The following is a 12046-nucleotide window of genomic DNA, read 5'->3' as shown; positions in this document are numbered from 1 at the left end:
AGATCCTGGAATGGTCAGGGTTGCCTCGCCCCTATAGCGAGTTGGCTGTTCGAGCATAAAGGGTGGTTGCGTAGAGGCGATGTGCTGCTCTGCTCTGTAGAGTGGATTGCCCGCACACATATTGAAAGTGTTGAGTACAGAGTATAGACGATGCGTACTGCAATCTGGGATTGGGGGGGCTATGCCTTCAGCGCAACAATTCAATCTTACTCGGCTTCATCTGATGAGCCACTTGTGGCGGGCCCCTGACTCTTTTTCGGCATTATTATTATTGCGCATTTTGTTGATGGGCTAGGCAGGCTCCCTGGGGCGCCTCCTTCCCCAAATGTTGACTGGAGACGTCGGTTGTTGGAGGATCCATTTAGCCCGTTATGGGCGTCTCATGATCAATATCCTCCCTCCTCGTAGACCTGAACTTCCACAACCCCCTTTTTTGATCAAATGCCATCTTTGAGGAGAAGATAGTGCGGCTGAACCACAGACTTTTGCGCTTGTGTAGCTACGCTGCAGTAGCAAGCAAGCATGACGCAGCCTCCGCATGTGTGAGTAGCAATAGCCTTTGTCCCGCCCGTGCTTTTCAGCTTCCCCGGACGAGAGCTCCAAACTCCCCTCCGTCGAAGCCGGCGTCGCCATAGCTTTCGACCCCGCCTTCCATTGAGAAAGTCATAATTCCCTGTGCCTTTCTATCTGGTTGCCCTGCTTCTCTTTTCCCTTGCCTAGCGCAGTAGCCACGGTAAACTCTGGGCCGTGTCTCAGTGAGTTTGTTTCCGGTCATAGCCATTAGAGTCATTACTCTCCGAACCCTCTGGGCTGTACGGGAACAATCCTACTGTCCCTCAACCCATTATTTTCTTCCCATTACACCTGACAACTTGCCATGGACCGCTCGATTAACAGCATCACCAGGAAAAGGGTAGCCGTCGTCGGCAGCGGTTGCGCAGGCACTGCCGCCCTCTGGGCATTGAATAGGACATATCATGATGTATACCTATACGAGGCGGCCTCCCGTCTCGGAGGGCAGACAAATACTGTCCAGTGGACGAAGGGCAAGTTTTCCACTGCTGTGGACACTGGCTTCGTCGTTTTCAACACGACAACGTACCGTGAGTGGACAAGCCCTCTGCTCTACCAGCTCAACCTTTCTCACTACTTGTAGCCAATTTTGTTGAGTTCATAAAAAGGCTCGGCCTTGACTCTGAGCCAACTGAAGTGTCGTTGGGTGTATCCAGAGACCACGGGCTTTTTGAGTGGGCGAGCACTAGCCTACGCGCCGCATTTTCCCAGAGGAGGAACTTGTTGTCACCACGAATGTGGAGGATACTCTTTGATATCGTGCGCTTCAATCAGTTCGCTATCGATATACTCATAGAGGAGGACATAGAGTCGGCCCGTGGAGGCCCCGACAACGCTCACCGAAGCGAAACGATTGGGCAATATCTAGAAAGGGAAGGATATTCCACCTCATTCGAGAACGATTACCTCCTCCCTCTGATATCCACTATCTGGAACGCAAGTCCTGAAAAGTCCTTCTTGGACTTTCCTGCGGTCACCCTCGTCCGGTTCCTGTAAGAGCTACTGCATTTCTCCCGTCCGCGGGTGGGACATCGGCTGACTTACTCTAGATGGAACCACTACCTCGTATCGACGAGCCTCGGGCGGCTTCAATGGCTGACTCTAAGATATGGATCAAAGTCGTACGTCGACGCTGTGATGAAAGGGTTCCCACCTAACCACCTGTTTACAAATACGTCCGTGAGGAGCCTCTCCAACGATGCAGACGGTCGTGTTCGGCTGCATTTCGAGAATGGAAAAACGGAGGTCTTTGACCACGTTGTACTAGCAACACACGGAGACCAGGCTCTGTCGATTATAAACACCTCAGCAACAGAGGAGGAGAGGTCTATCCTTTCTTGCTTCCGGACGTCGCAAACCGAGGCTGTTCTTCATTCAGATACATCGCATATGCCATCTCGACGGAAGGCTTGGGCAGGCCTCAATTGCCGAACTGTGTCAGCTCACATGGGGAAACCAGGTATTGGGAAGACGTCGCTAACCTGCAATATGAACTGGCTTCAAAATATACCCCGAGACCCCTTTGGCGACGTACTCGTAACGTTGAATCCACTCCACCAGCCTCGCAGGGACCTCATACAAGGCCGATATTACTACACCCAGCCAGTATACACTATCGAGTCTTTTCGCGCGCAGAAGCTCCTCCGGTATATCCAAAACACTCGAGGAATCAGCTACGCCGGGGCGTGGACTAACTACGGCTCTCACGAGGACGCATTCAGCAGCGGGTTACGTGTGGCTCAGGAGCACCTGGGAGCTAAGCTGCCATTCCAGTTCCAGGACTCAACTTATAGCCGGGGGAAGACTCCAAGACTGGGAATGCTAGACCATACCCTGCGTCTCATCATTCTCATCTTGCAAGTATTCGTGGTCCAGATCTTAGAGTGGTTAACGGGTAGGGGCAGGCAAACGACCAGGCCAAATGTCAATGGCAAGCTTCGAGCAAAGGCATTGTAAGGAGCATATGCAACTTTAGAACTTAATGCTGTATAATTGTTGGATCCAGCGGCGCTTCCCCCCCCCCCCCCCCCCCCCCTGTGCGGACTAACCTATCTTCGAGTAAACCTTCAGGTGGATTGCATTAGTAATATACATCTTCCTACTCAAATTCATATATTGAGCGATTACAATGAGTTATATCGAATGTTTACGGGTAAGGTGAACCATTTGGCGGCGTTAAGTAGTTCAGTGGTACAGCGGGACGAAATGTGCTCCACCCAAAGGGTGACTGGGATTTGAGTTCCCGAGCTTGCCCGGGTCGGGTCAAAATGTCCAGTTGACAGCTCGTACCTCGCCGCAGCAACAAACACCTGCTCGCAGCAGCCGCTGATTGATACGATGAACACCACATGGGTGGCAACACGGACCATGGCGTCGAGGGCGTCGTCATGGACCTGCTCCATGTGCCAGCACGGCTCCCGTGCACGGCAGCAGTGGACGCCGACGACGATGCGCCAATCGATTTTCGGCCGAAACATGACGAACTCGACAAGGGCTCGACAACAGCAACAGCAGCGAACGCACTCTCAGTCGCAGAACTATGCGCCTACTATGGACAGGGTGCGCGCACACTACGACCAAAAGAACAAGACGATTGCGTGCGTCGTGCCTCCCCCTCTCCTGGATGGTATGTGCGTTGGGCTCACGCCATGTCTAGGTACTACACGCTTAGTGTAATCCTCGGTACCGTTGCGTTTTCCTACGGCTCGGTCCCCTTGTATAAGATGGTAGGCTCTTCCATATCTGTTCCCCCTCCGAAAGGGGTCCGAAAGCGCTCTGACACTGAGGTGGTTGTGGGTAAATCTAGATCTGCGCAACGACCGGTTGGGGTGGCCAGCCTATTCGAGCCCACGGCGGCGGTGGCTCAGACTCGTCTGACGGAGACCTGGCCAGCCGCCTGGTGCCCGTCAAGTCGGCCAACCGCATCAAGGTGACGTTCAACGCGTCGATATCTGACACGCTGCCCTGGAAATTCACGCCGCAGCAGCGGGAGGTGCGTGTCCTGCCCGGCGAGACGGCCCTGGCCTTCTACAAGGCTACCAACCTCGGCGACAAAGACATCATCGGCGTGGCCACCTACAGCGTCACCCCGGCCCAGTGCGCCCCCTACTTCAGCAAGATCCAGTGCTTCTGCTTTGAGGAGCAGCGCCTAAACGCTGGCGAGACCGTCGACATGCCCGTCTTCTTCTACCTCGACCCGGATCTGCTCAACGACCTCAACATGAAGGGTGTCGAGACTGTTACTCTTAACTACACCTTTTTCAGTAAGAACACCCGCCCCTGTTGCCCCCCCCAATTCGCCACCCTTTGATGACGGCAAGTATCTTGAATTCGGGCACTCATTTGCTGACAACCACCGCAGAGGCAAGGTACGATAACAATGGCAGCTTCCAGCCCCCTGCTTCAGGATAGAGAGGTCGTGCCTGACGCAAAATGTACAATATTACCACCTCAAACATTTCTGAATGTATAAGTAGTATGTTGCAATAGACTGAAAAACGAGGGTTAAAAAAAAGGGAAGAGGAATTCTTTCGGTCATTGAAGAACTGAGTGTATGAGTATTGTAAGGAGTATACCACCCATAGTCGATTTTTACACGATATATTCAAACGACATGTTCAAATACCCTTCCTGAACAAGTCCATTTCTCTCTGTCTCTAAGAAAGAAGATCTTCTGCACATGTTCTCCTTGTGGATAGCATGGATAGAGGCCGTTGAGCCATAACATAGTGATTGATTTTCGAGAATGACCCATTTATTCTAACATCTCTTAATGACTCAGCAAAATAGAACCCTTGCAAGTAGGGTAAGTCAATCACGTGCACCCCACCCACCAACGGCCCAGGAAATTTCCTCACACAAAGTGCTTTCCAAAAGTTCTCCGACGGCCTCTTTCTTTTTTTCTTTTCCCTTTTCCCTTTCTCCTTTCACTCAGCCCAACCTTTTTTTTCGTCGACAATTTCTACCGTCACTACTAACTCATTCAAAATGGCCAAGGTCAACCCTTGTATGTTACATGATGTCAATACATCAGAACATGTGATTCTAACTCATATATCTTAGCCGTCTCGTCTTCTCGCCGCAAGAGCCGTGCCGCTCACTTCAAGGCTCCCTCTGACCAGCGCCGTGTTATCATGAGCGCTCCTCTCTCCAAGGAGCTCCGTGAGCAGTACAACGTTAGTATCTTACTATCTGCAGGGTGACCGCTTGATTGCCAAATAGACAATACTGACATGCGCCCCCTTCTAACCAGGTCCGCTCCATTCCCGTCCGCAAGGACGACGAGGTCACCATTGTCCGCGGCTCCAACAAGGGTCGTGAGGGCAAGATCACCGCCGTCTACCGTGCCAAGTACGTCATCCACATCGAGCGCGTCACCCGCGACAAGGCCTCCGGCCAGTCCGTTCCTCTCGGTATCCACCCGTCCAACGTCGTCATCAACAAGCTCAAGCTCGACAAGGACCGTGAGAGTATCCTCGCCCGCTCCAAGGTCGGTCGTGAGCTTAAGGCCACCGGCAAGGTCACTGCTTAAATGCAATTGACCATCGAACCAAACATAAAAAAATACCAACAAAAATGAATGAGAAGTGAGGAGATGTGGGTCAAGTGTACCTCTCACGCACAACCCATCTCTTCTCTACGACGACGAACACAAAAAAAATGGGGTTCTTTTCGGGAAATGGGCATGATATTCCGGCGTCATAAGGGTCATCTTTTTTTCTTATTGCCGGCAATCTCTTCGCACAAAAGCGGCAAGGTAGATCTTTCTTTCAATTGAGAATTTCATTGTTCTCAATGGCCACTTCACAGGGCTCCAGCTCTTTGTGAAGTGCTCCATGGGAGGCGTTTCCCGAAGTCCTATTTGCTTGGCCCTTGTTCTCCCCTGTATTGGGGAGGCTGTCCATTCCAATCAGAGACCCTCCCTCGTTGGGCTCACGTTTGCGTGACCTAGTCTGTTTGCTAACCTCAATAACCCAGCTACTTCCAGGAGGACGTAGACGGCCCAATGCCGGACATGCCTGTTCGTGGCTACATACAATGCACAGTCGCATCTAAGGAAGATGTCGCTATGGGGGTAAGTCAAACGTAGACTGCTTTCTCAATCCTTTTACTCCATGCCCGCTAGGATATCTCTTCGTCAACCACATCAGTCTATGGTTTTCGAGGTATACGTCTAGCGAATAATAAACCAGATGGGAAGCTTTTTTATCACCAGCTTTCCATCTCGGCTGAAGACTTCCAAGGAGGATTACCTGTGAAACTGGAAGTTTGATGTCGAGGCACATGCCATGAACCCTCCGGTTATTTTTGAAAGCTATGTTTTTGCGACATCTAAGTTCATGCTCAATACATACAATCGAAGCCCCGCGGCTAGTTGTTTAATAAGAAGATAAATGTATCCCTGTTTTATCATGAGTCCATAAAGGAAATACCAATTAACAATGCATTGGCTCAATTCATTAGGCTGTCCCCTCATATTATTTCTGTTATTTCTCATCGTCGCAAAGCCAGTAAGTCTTATTTGTTTCACCTAAACATGATAGTATCACAATTGCTTCCAAATCCATACAACAGATGCCAATGCCGAGAAGAGATATGCTTACTATTGCTATTGGCACTGGCTCAAAAGCAATCACTCAGAGATTTGGTCTTGCAATTGACACTCAGAACCCCATCTCAGTGGGAGGACAGTTCTCGCTTCGCATCCATGCTCTTGTTCGGCTCCGAGCTTTCGTGTCGCCTTGGTCACACTTCTTTGAGGCCACACTTCTCGGCGATATCGGTTTGTTGGCAATGGCAATGGTCGGTGTAAGTGAAGCTGTGGCGTAACTAGCGTATTGCGGCAGGACTCCTTGCACCGTCGTGGGTGAAACGGTTCCGAACACTGCATTGGCACTCCCCGGCTCCTTCTTGAGCATGCTTGTCCAGATGTCGTTGTGGGTTTTTCTACCCAACATTGGAAACTTAGCGACATTGCCAATGGATGGACAGCTGCAACGTACCCTATTTTAGTTATTGTCTGGCGACCAGTGAAGATGAGCTCACGATCATCTTCATCAGCCTCATCCGAAGAAGACTTCTCCTTCACGCTTCCAGATGATGTAGGCTCTGTGTCTTCGGAGGCTCGGTTGAGCTCATCAAGGCTCCGGCCAAGTCGTCTGCCTTGGGGCATCGAACGGTTAGTCGTGACTGTAAGGCCCCCGCTGGACTCTTGTTCCGGCCTGGGGATACACTCTGACTGTGTTGAGTTTCCGGGCCCATTTCGTGCCAATATTTGACCAGAGCTTTCGCACAAACTCAGTTCCTGAAACGGATCACTGGGGTCTTTTGTCATCGGTACAATGCGGGCGGGTGTGGTACTTCCAGGAGGCATTTCGTGGACGGAAGGAATAGAATCATCGGTGAATCTGTCTTTGGTTGGGGACGGCGGGAAGAAATCTTTGCCGTCAAATTTCGGCAGCCCCTTCTGTAGATGGCCAGGCGCTTTCCCCCAGTACATGTGGCGGGCCCGTTGCTCATCTTCGGTCAGAGGCCGACCGTACATGAAGTCGCTATGCTTTGCCAGGTCAGGGCGAACCCCAAAAGGAAGATACCCCACAAGATATGGAATTGTAGTGTTGGAAAATCCTGGCATCATGGTGCGCCCAAGAGGCTGACCCTCGGCGTCACGGTCCATGTAAGAACCTCCTCTAGAACTGCTATTTTCTTGCATGTAGCCCTGGAAATTCGATGCTCTTGAGTTGGGACGGAATGGGGCTGCCATGGCTGCATTAGTTGGCAAGGTGGGTTTCTCGGTCAATTGACCTGACCCGACGATTGCATTGCCTGGGGGCTTCCATCCTGCAAAGGCAGAAACAGATTTCGTCGAATTAATCCCGGTCTTGGAACGCGAGCGTGGCTTATCATCCGCTGTCTTGTAACCCATGGAGTAGTGACCCTGACTTCCTTGTTTGGCACGGAAGGGTGCAGACATCGCGGACTGATGATCGGCAGCATTTGAGGATTTGGAGGTGCCGTCTGTCTTGGTGGAGGTCGGGGCATCATGTGCGCTTCTGGAATCTGGCTTGGGGTGGTGGCCTCCTTCAATGGACAACTGAGCCTGCAAGTTTCCCTCGAATTGCGTAATGTACTCGCGAACAGTTCGTGCATCTCCTTCGACAGCCCGTTCATCGATCTGGTGCCGGTTGTAACTCAGTTGGTCCTCCAGATACTTGAGGCGCGACCTCAGTATGTCAAGGTGTCGCCTGGTGATCTCACTTAGGCGTATGGAGGATACAGGCGGGTTCGATGAGGGCGCAAAAACTGGTGCCGGCCGAAAAGGGTGATCCATGGAATAGCCTTCAATACCATTGTCTGCTTGGTGGATTGGCCTCTCTCCTTCTACTTTTGGAAGAGGATCCAAGGGGACAGGGCAAGGAGCAGAAGGAGGTAAGGGGAAAGGAGCACCAGAAATACCATATGGGTAAAAATGTCCACCGGGCGGCATCATCCACTGGCCATCGTAGAAAGACCTGTTCGGGCCCAACTGGTCCGGGATTGGCGGCTGACGGGTCCTTGCGCCTTCAGGGAGGCTAGGCTCAGTCTGCTTTTCCCCAATAGGACCTTCCTTGACTCTTCTCCAGCCTGGGTCACATAAGGAGACGTGATGGCCAAGGCCTCCCGGAATTGGAGGGTTAGAACTGAAGGGCATTCCAAACTGCCAGGGGAAGAATGGGTAGTGATGGAAACCAGGGGCCAAGGCATGATTCATCCCGGGGCCAAGCCCTGGATAATTCGGAGGAATAGAACCCAGCATTCCGTACGTGGATGGTAGACGGCTTTGTTCAGGGTCCACCGGATTTCGTACTGGATACACGAAGGAGCCATCAGCAGCCGTCTTGTCCTTGGCCCATTTTGCAATGGGAGAGGAATCGCGGTTGTTGGGAACGATTCGTCCGCCTGCCGTGACACGGACATGTGTAGGTGAAACAACCGCCTTGTAAAAGCGCTGAAAACCTTCATCTTTCTGAGAAGCTAGACCAGCAGGGGCTGGAATTGGCTGAGGTACTGACTCTTCTGAATCCGTCCGTCCACGGTATCTCCATTCAGATTCAGTGCCATCAAGTTGGCGTGCGGCGAGCTTCTTGTGGAGGAGAGAGTCATTGGAGCAGCTTGAAGTCTCACGGTACTCTTCAGAAATTCGAGAGAGCTTTCTCCCCATTCCCTTTCCATTGGGCCGTCGGAAAGCTTCACCTAGGAATATCAGAATTGGGAGCGAGTACAGCCACAGCTTGAAATCAATGCTTACTCAAATCGTTGTTCTCTTGCAAAACGGTGCGAAGATGACAGGATAGCCTGTCTACGGCGGGGGTATGTCGCACGCGGAGCAGGTCTTTGGGTCTATAGACCCGCGGCAGCGAATCCATCGGGAACGGGAAAACAAGGCAGACGCTCAGCTTCCTTTGGCAGACGACAGGCCCGAAGAGGTGGAGACTTCCGGGTGTTCAATTTTGGGTAATACGAAGGGTGAAAAGGGTCAAAATCGAGTAATCTGGATCAGAGTCAATGGTGTCAGCCCTTCCTGGGTCTGAAGAGAAAGGAACAAAGGCCGGGTAAAGGGACAGCTGACCAAGAAAAAGCAAGCAGAGACTTGTATGTATACAAGCCAAATGTCATGTACCTGTTTGGGCGTCTCACGGATGAGCGAGATGGTGAGGTTGGTGTGAGGTAGGATGATCCAGTAATGTAGCTCAGAAGAGGGTCAACAAGGGGGCGTTGGAGATGGAATCTAGAGACAAGAGTATGGCAGGGTCAAAGGAATGAGAGTGAAGTGCCCAGCTTCAGAGGTCTGATATAGCAAGAGGCGGTGCTCCTGCATATTTTGGTCAGTGAACTCTACCTTGATATTTGCTTCCCTGGCCCATTCGACAAAACATGTAGGAAAGTGCGGCCCTCGAGGTCGAGAATGGTGACAATACTCCCAGAATAATGCAAGAGCATTCATATACGATCAAGATGTCTTTAACTTACTAGTGAGGTCCAAGTTGCACAACGAAAACTTCAGTCTCGATATGATCAGGCGTCGGAAGGGCAACAAGATGGAACGAGAGAGATGCAGGCTTGTGGAAATTATGATCTTGGAGAAAAATATCTGGGGAGTTTGGTAAGGAAGTACTGGGTGAGAGAATTTGGTCAGGGGAAGGAACGATGGAGAGTGACAAAACCCGATATGCTAACGTCGGAAGGAGTGTCTGTTGCGGAAGGAGCGATGGTGCGAACGACACGAGCCTTTGTGAGCGAGAAGGACGGAGATCCTATGCTCACGAGTGGCTGAGGAAAGGAGTGTGAGATTTCGGACGTGCCAGGTGGTTCAGATATTCTCGCGTTGACCTTTCCATCATCCAGGCGTTTGCTGGCGACTGACAGTCCGCCTACAGCTGCCGAACAGCTGTGAGCTCAGGGCGAACACCTGAGTCGACACCCGTTTCCGTATCAAGACAGCCATCAGTGCCCCATGGGATATTCCCGCCATCTTTTGATTGCAACACTGGACATCAGATTCGAGTGGGTAAAACAGGTCCCAGGTACAGAGCCTGACTTGATTGTAACTTTTTCAACCACCACTTCCGGGCTGCAGATGGAACGGCTCGCCGAAAGTATCGACAAGTGCGACTGACGATGGTATTTCCAGCATTTAAAACATGGCACTCCATGTCCTGTTTCAGGGAAGTCTTTGACGGCTCGTCACTGCGCGAGCCGACCCGCACATCACTTGTGAATCGACCATGCGTTCAAGGACCGACTCAAAGTCGAGAGTCGTGCAACGAGCGACAAGAGCTCCCCTTTTGCCCCTATGGGGCCTCTCGAAGCAGGGAGCCATCAGCAATAGCCTTCTTGGCGAGAATGGATACCATCGATAACTTATGACGGAAACCTTTCAGAGAAGCGGATCCTCGTTGAGGTGTTTCTTGCCGCAAGCGTGGGGGAGTAACCGAGGCGTTCGGCTTAGGGTCCCACTGACCAGTCGGCCGTTTGGAGTCCAAACTGGGAGCAATCGACAAGGCCAGGGGTCCTCATCCTCCTCGATCTTCACTCCCCTTTTACTCTTCCCATTCCGACGAAGTTCTGACAGATGAAGTAGCTACCATACATGTTTTCACTCAGCCAGCTTGTGTAGGAGGGAGGGGAAAAAGCGCTGCCCCGCGAAACTTCGGCTGGTCGTGCCTGGGTGCGGGGCGTGTTTGGGTGCGGGGAAGTTCCTAGCGGCCACAACGTTGTGGGGGGTCCCAATGATGTTGACTCCCTCCTCCCCACCTTTAGCCTCGGACGCGGGTGGGTTACATGTGCATTGCTTACAATTTCGAAATCGCTACGGCTGAGAGGTTAGGTTTGACCTTCAGTAGTTTTGCGACGAGAGGCCCGGTAGAAGCGAGCGGCAATGGGTAATGGAGGACGGGGTCGTCTTAAACAGCCCTCGGTCGGCCGGAACACGCACTTAGCACACAAACAAACATACACACACATCGTCCATTGTGCTCTCTCTCAATATTCAATTCCATAATATCGCCTCATTAGACGTCGGCATTCAAAGACCGCATTACTTCATATTCACACATACAGACTAAACACCACCCACTGTAACTATGGCTCCCACCAAGCCCCATTGGGTCCAGCCCTCGCACCCCGACATCCAGGAAGTCATCGTCAATGAGGCCGAGTTCGCGACAAAGAGCCTGTCAAAGGTTTCCCTACCTCCGTTCTCCGTCTTTGCAAAGATGGAATTCCCTCCCTGCACCGTAGCCACGGAAGTTACGTATGCCACTGTCCAGATGGGCCGCAACAGCCACCTGAACCTCAATAGCGACCTGCTGTATATCAACCACTCTTGCGAGCCCTCGCTTGTAAGTCAAAACCCACATATCTTAATCTTGATGTCCTCAGGGAGTAACAGAGCCCTATAGATATTTGACACGGGCAACTTCAACGTCCTCGTGGGACCCAGGGGCCTCGAGCCCGGAGATGAACTGACAGTAAGTAAAACCCAGGGGGGGGAGGGGAGAAGTCAGTTCGTCCATTATTCTAACGCCCAAATTCAAGTTCTTCTATCCTTCTACTGAATGGAGCATGTCCCAACCCTTTGAATGTCTCTGCGGCACGCCGTCCTGCCGCGGCACCATTGCTGGCGCAGGCAACATGAAGCCATCCCAGCTCGAGGGCTACTGGCTTAGCGGGCACATTCGCGACCTGCTCGAGGAGAAGCAGAAGCAGGTTGGAAACGGTGTCTCCTCCCCTAACGACCCGGCCACCCAGGCTCTCCAAGGTGCTGTGAGCCAGGCAGAGCTGGCTCTCGAGGCCGCCCAGTCGGCTCTGCAGGTCTATTTGCACAAGGGCAGTGTCGACGGTCTTGGAAAGAACCTCAGGAGAAGAGGGCTGACATCAAGGGAGCTTTCGGGGGAGATGGGTGGTGATACGATTGCTGTCTAGAACGTTGTTG

General features: G+C 52.0%; 5 protein-coding genes across 5 annotated transcripts; 4 read left to right on the top strand and 1 right to left on the bottom strand.

Moving 5' to 3' along the window:
• Positions 1 to 877: 877 nt before the first annotated feature.
• Positions 878 to 2523, top strand: GMORB2_1104 (putative NAD/FAD-binding protein; the record flags this gene model as incomplete). Its single annotated transcript, XM_035463086.1, has 3 exons — positions 878 to 1103; positions 1157 to 1565; positions 1623 to 2523. Coding segments are annotated over 3 exons (1536 nt in total), but the record flags the coding sequence as incomplete, so codon positions are not given.
• Positions 2524 to 2940: 417 nt separating this feature from the next.
• GMORB2_1103 (cytochrome c oxidase assembly protein subunit 11) lies at positions 2941 to 3984 on the top strand (the record flags this gene model as incomplete). Its single annotated transcript, XM_035463085.1, has 4 exons — positions 2941 to 3170; positions 3230 to 3299; positions 3380 to 3836; positions 3935 to 3984. The coding sequence occupies 4 exons, from the start codon at positions 2941 to 2943 to the stop codon at positions 3982 to 3984; spliced, it is 807 nt and encodes a 268-aa protein (XP_035324509.1).
• A 576-nt stretch (positions 3985 to 4560) lies between these two features.
• Positions 4561 to 5104, top strand: GMORB2_1102 (large subunit ribosomal protein L26e; the record flags this gene model as incomplete). The annotated part of the gene is made up of 3 exons (XM_035463084.1): positions 4561 to 4579; positions 4636 to 4748; positions 4826 to 5104. 3 exons carry the CDS (start codon positions 4561 to 4563, stop codon positions 5102 to 5104), a joined length of 411 nt encoding a protein of 136 aa, XP_035324508.1.
• Positions 5105 to 6236: 1132 nt separating this feature from the next.
• On the bottom strand, positions 6237 to 8323 carry GMORB2_1101 (uncharacterized protein; the record flags this gene model as incomplete). The annotated part of the gene is made up of 3 exons (XM_035463083.1): positions 6237 to 6519; positions 6576 to 7926; positions 8029 to 8323. 3 exons carry the CDS (start codon positions 8321 to 8323, stop codon positions 6237 to 6239), a joined length of 1929 nt encoding a protein of 642 aa, XP_035324507.1.
• Positions 8324 to 11195: 2872 nt separating this feature from the next.
• Positions 11196 to 12036, top strand: GMORB2_1100 (uncharacterized protein; the record flags this gene model as incomplete). The annotated part of the gene is made up of 3 exons (XM_035463082.1): positions 11196 to 11453; positions 11514 to 11582; positions 11650 to 12036. 3 exons carry the CDS (start codon positions 11196 to 11198, stop codon positions 12034 to 12036), a joined length of 714 nt encoding a protein of 237 aa, XP_035324506.1.
• Positions 12037 to 12046: the final 10 nt, after the last annotated feature.

This window comes from Geosmithia morbida (assembly GCF_012550715.1).
Source record: "Geosmithia morbida isolate 1262 chromosome Unknown scaffold_1, whole genome shotgun sequence".
NCBI lineage: Eukaryota > Fungi > Ascomycota > Sordariomycetes > Hypocreales > Bionectriaceae > Geosmithia > Geosmithia morbida.
The sequence above is the reverse complement of the archived record's forward strand: the minus strand, read 5'-3'. Positions and strand labels throughout refer to the sequence as shown.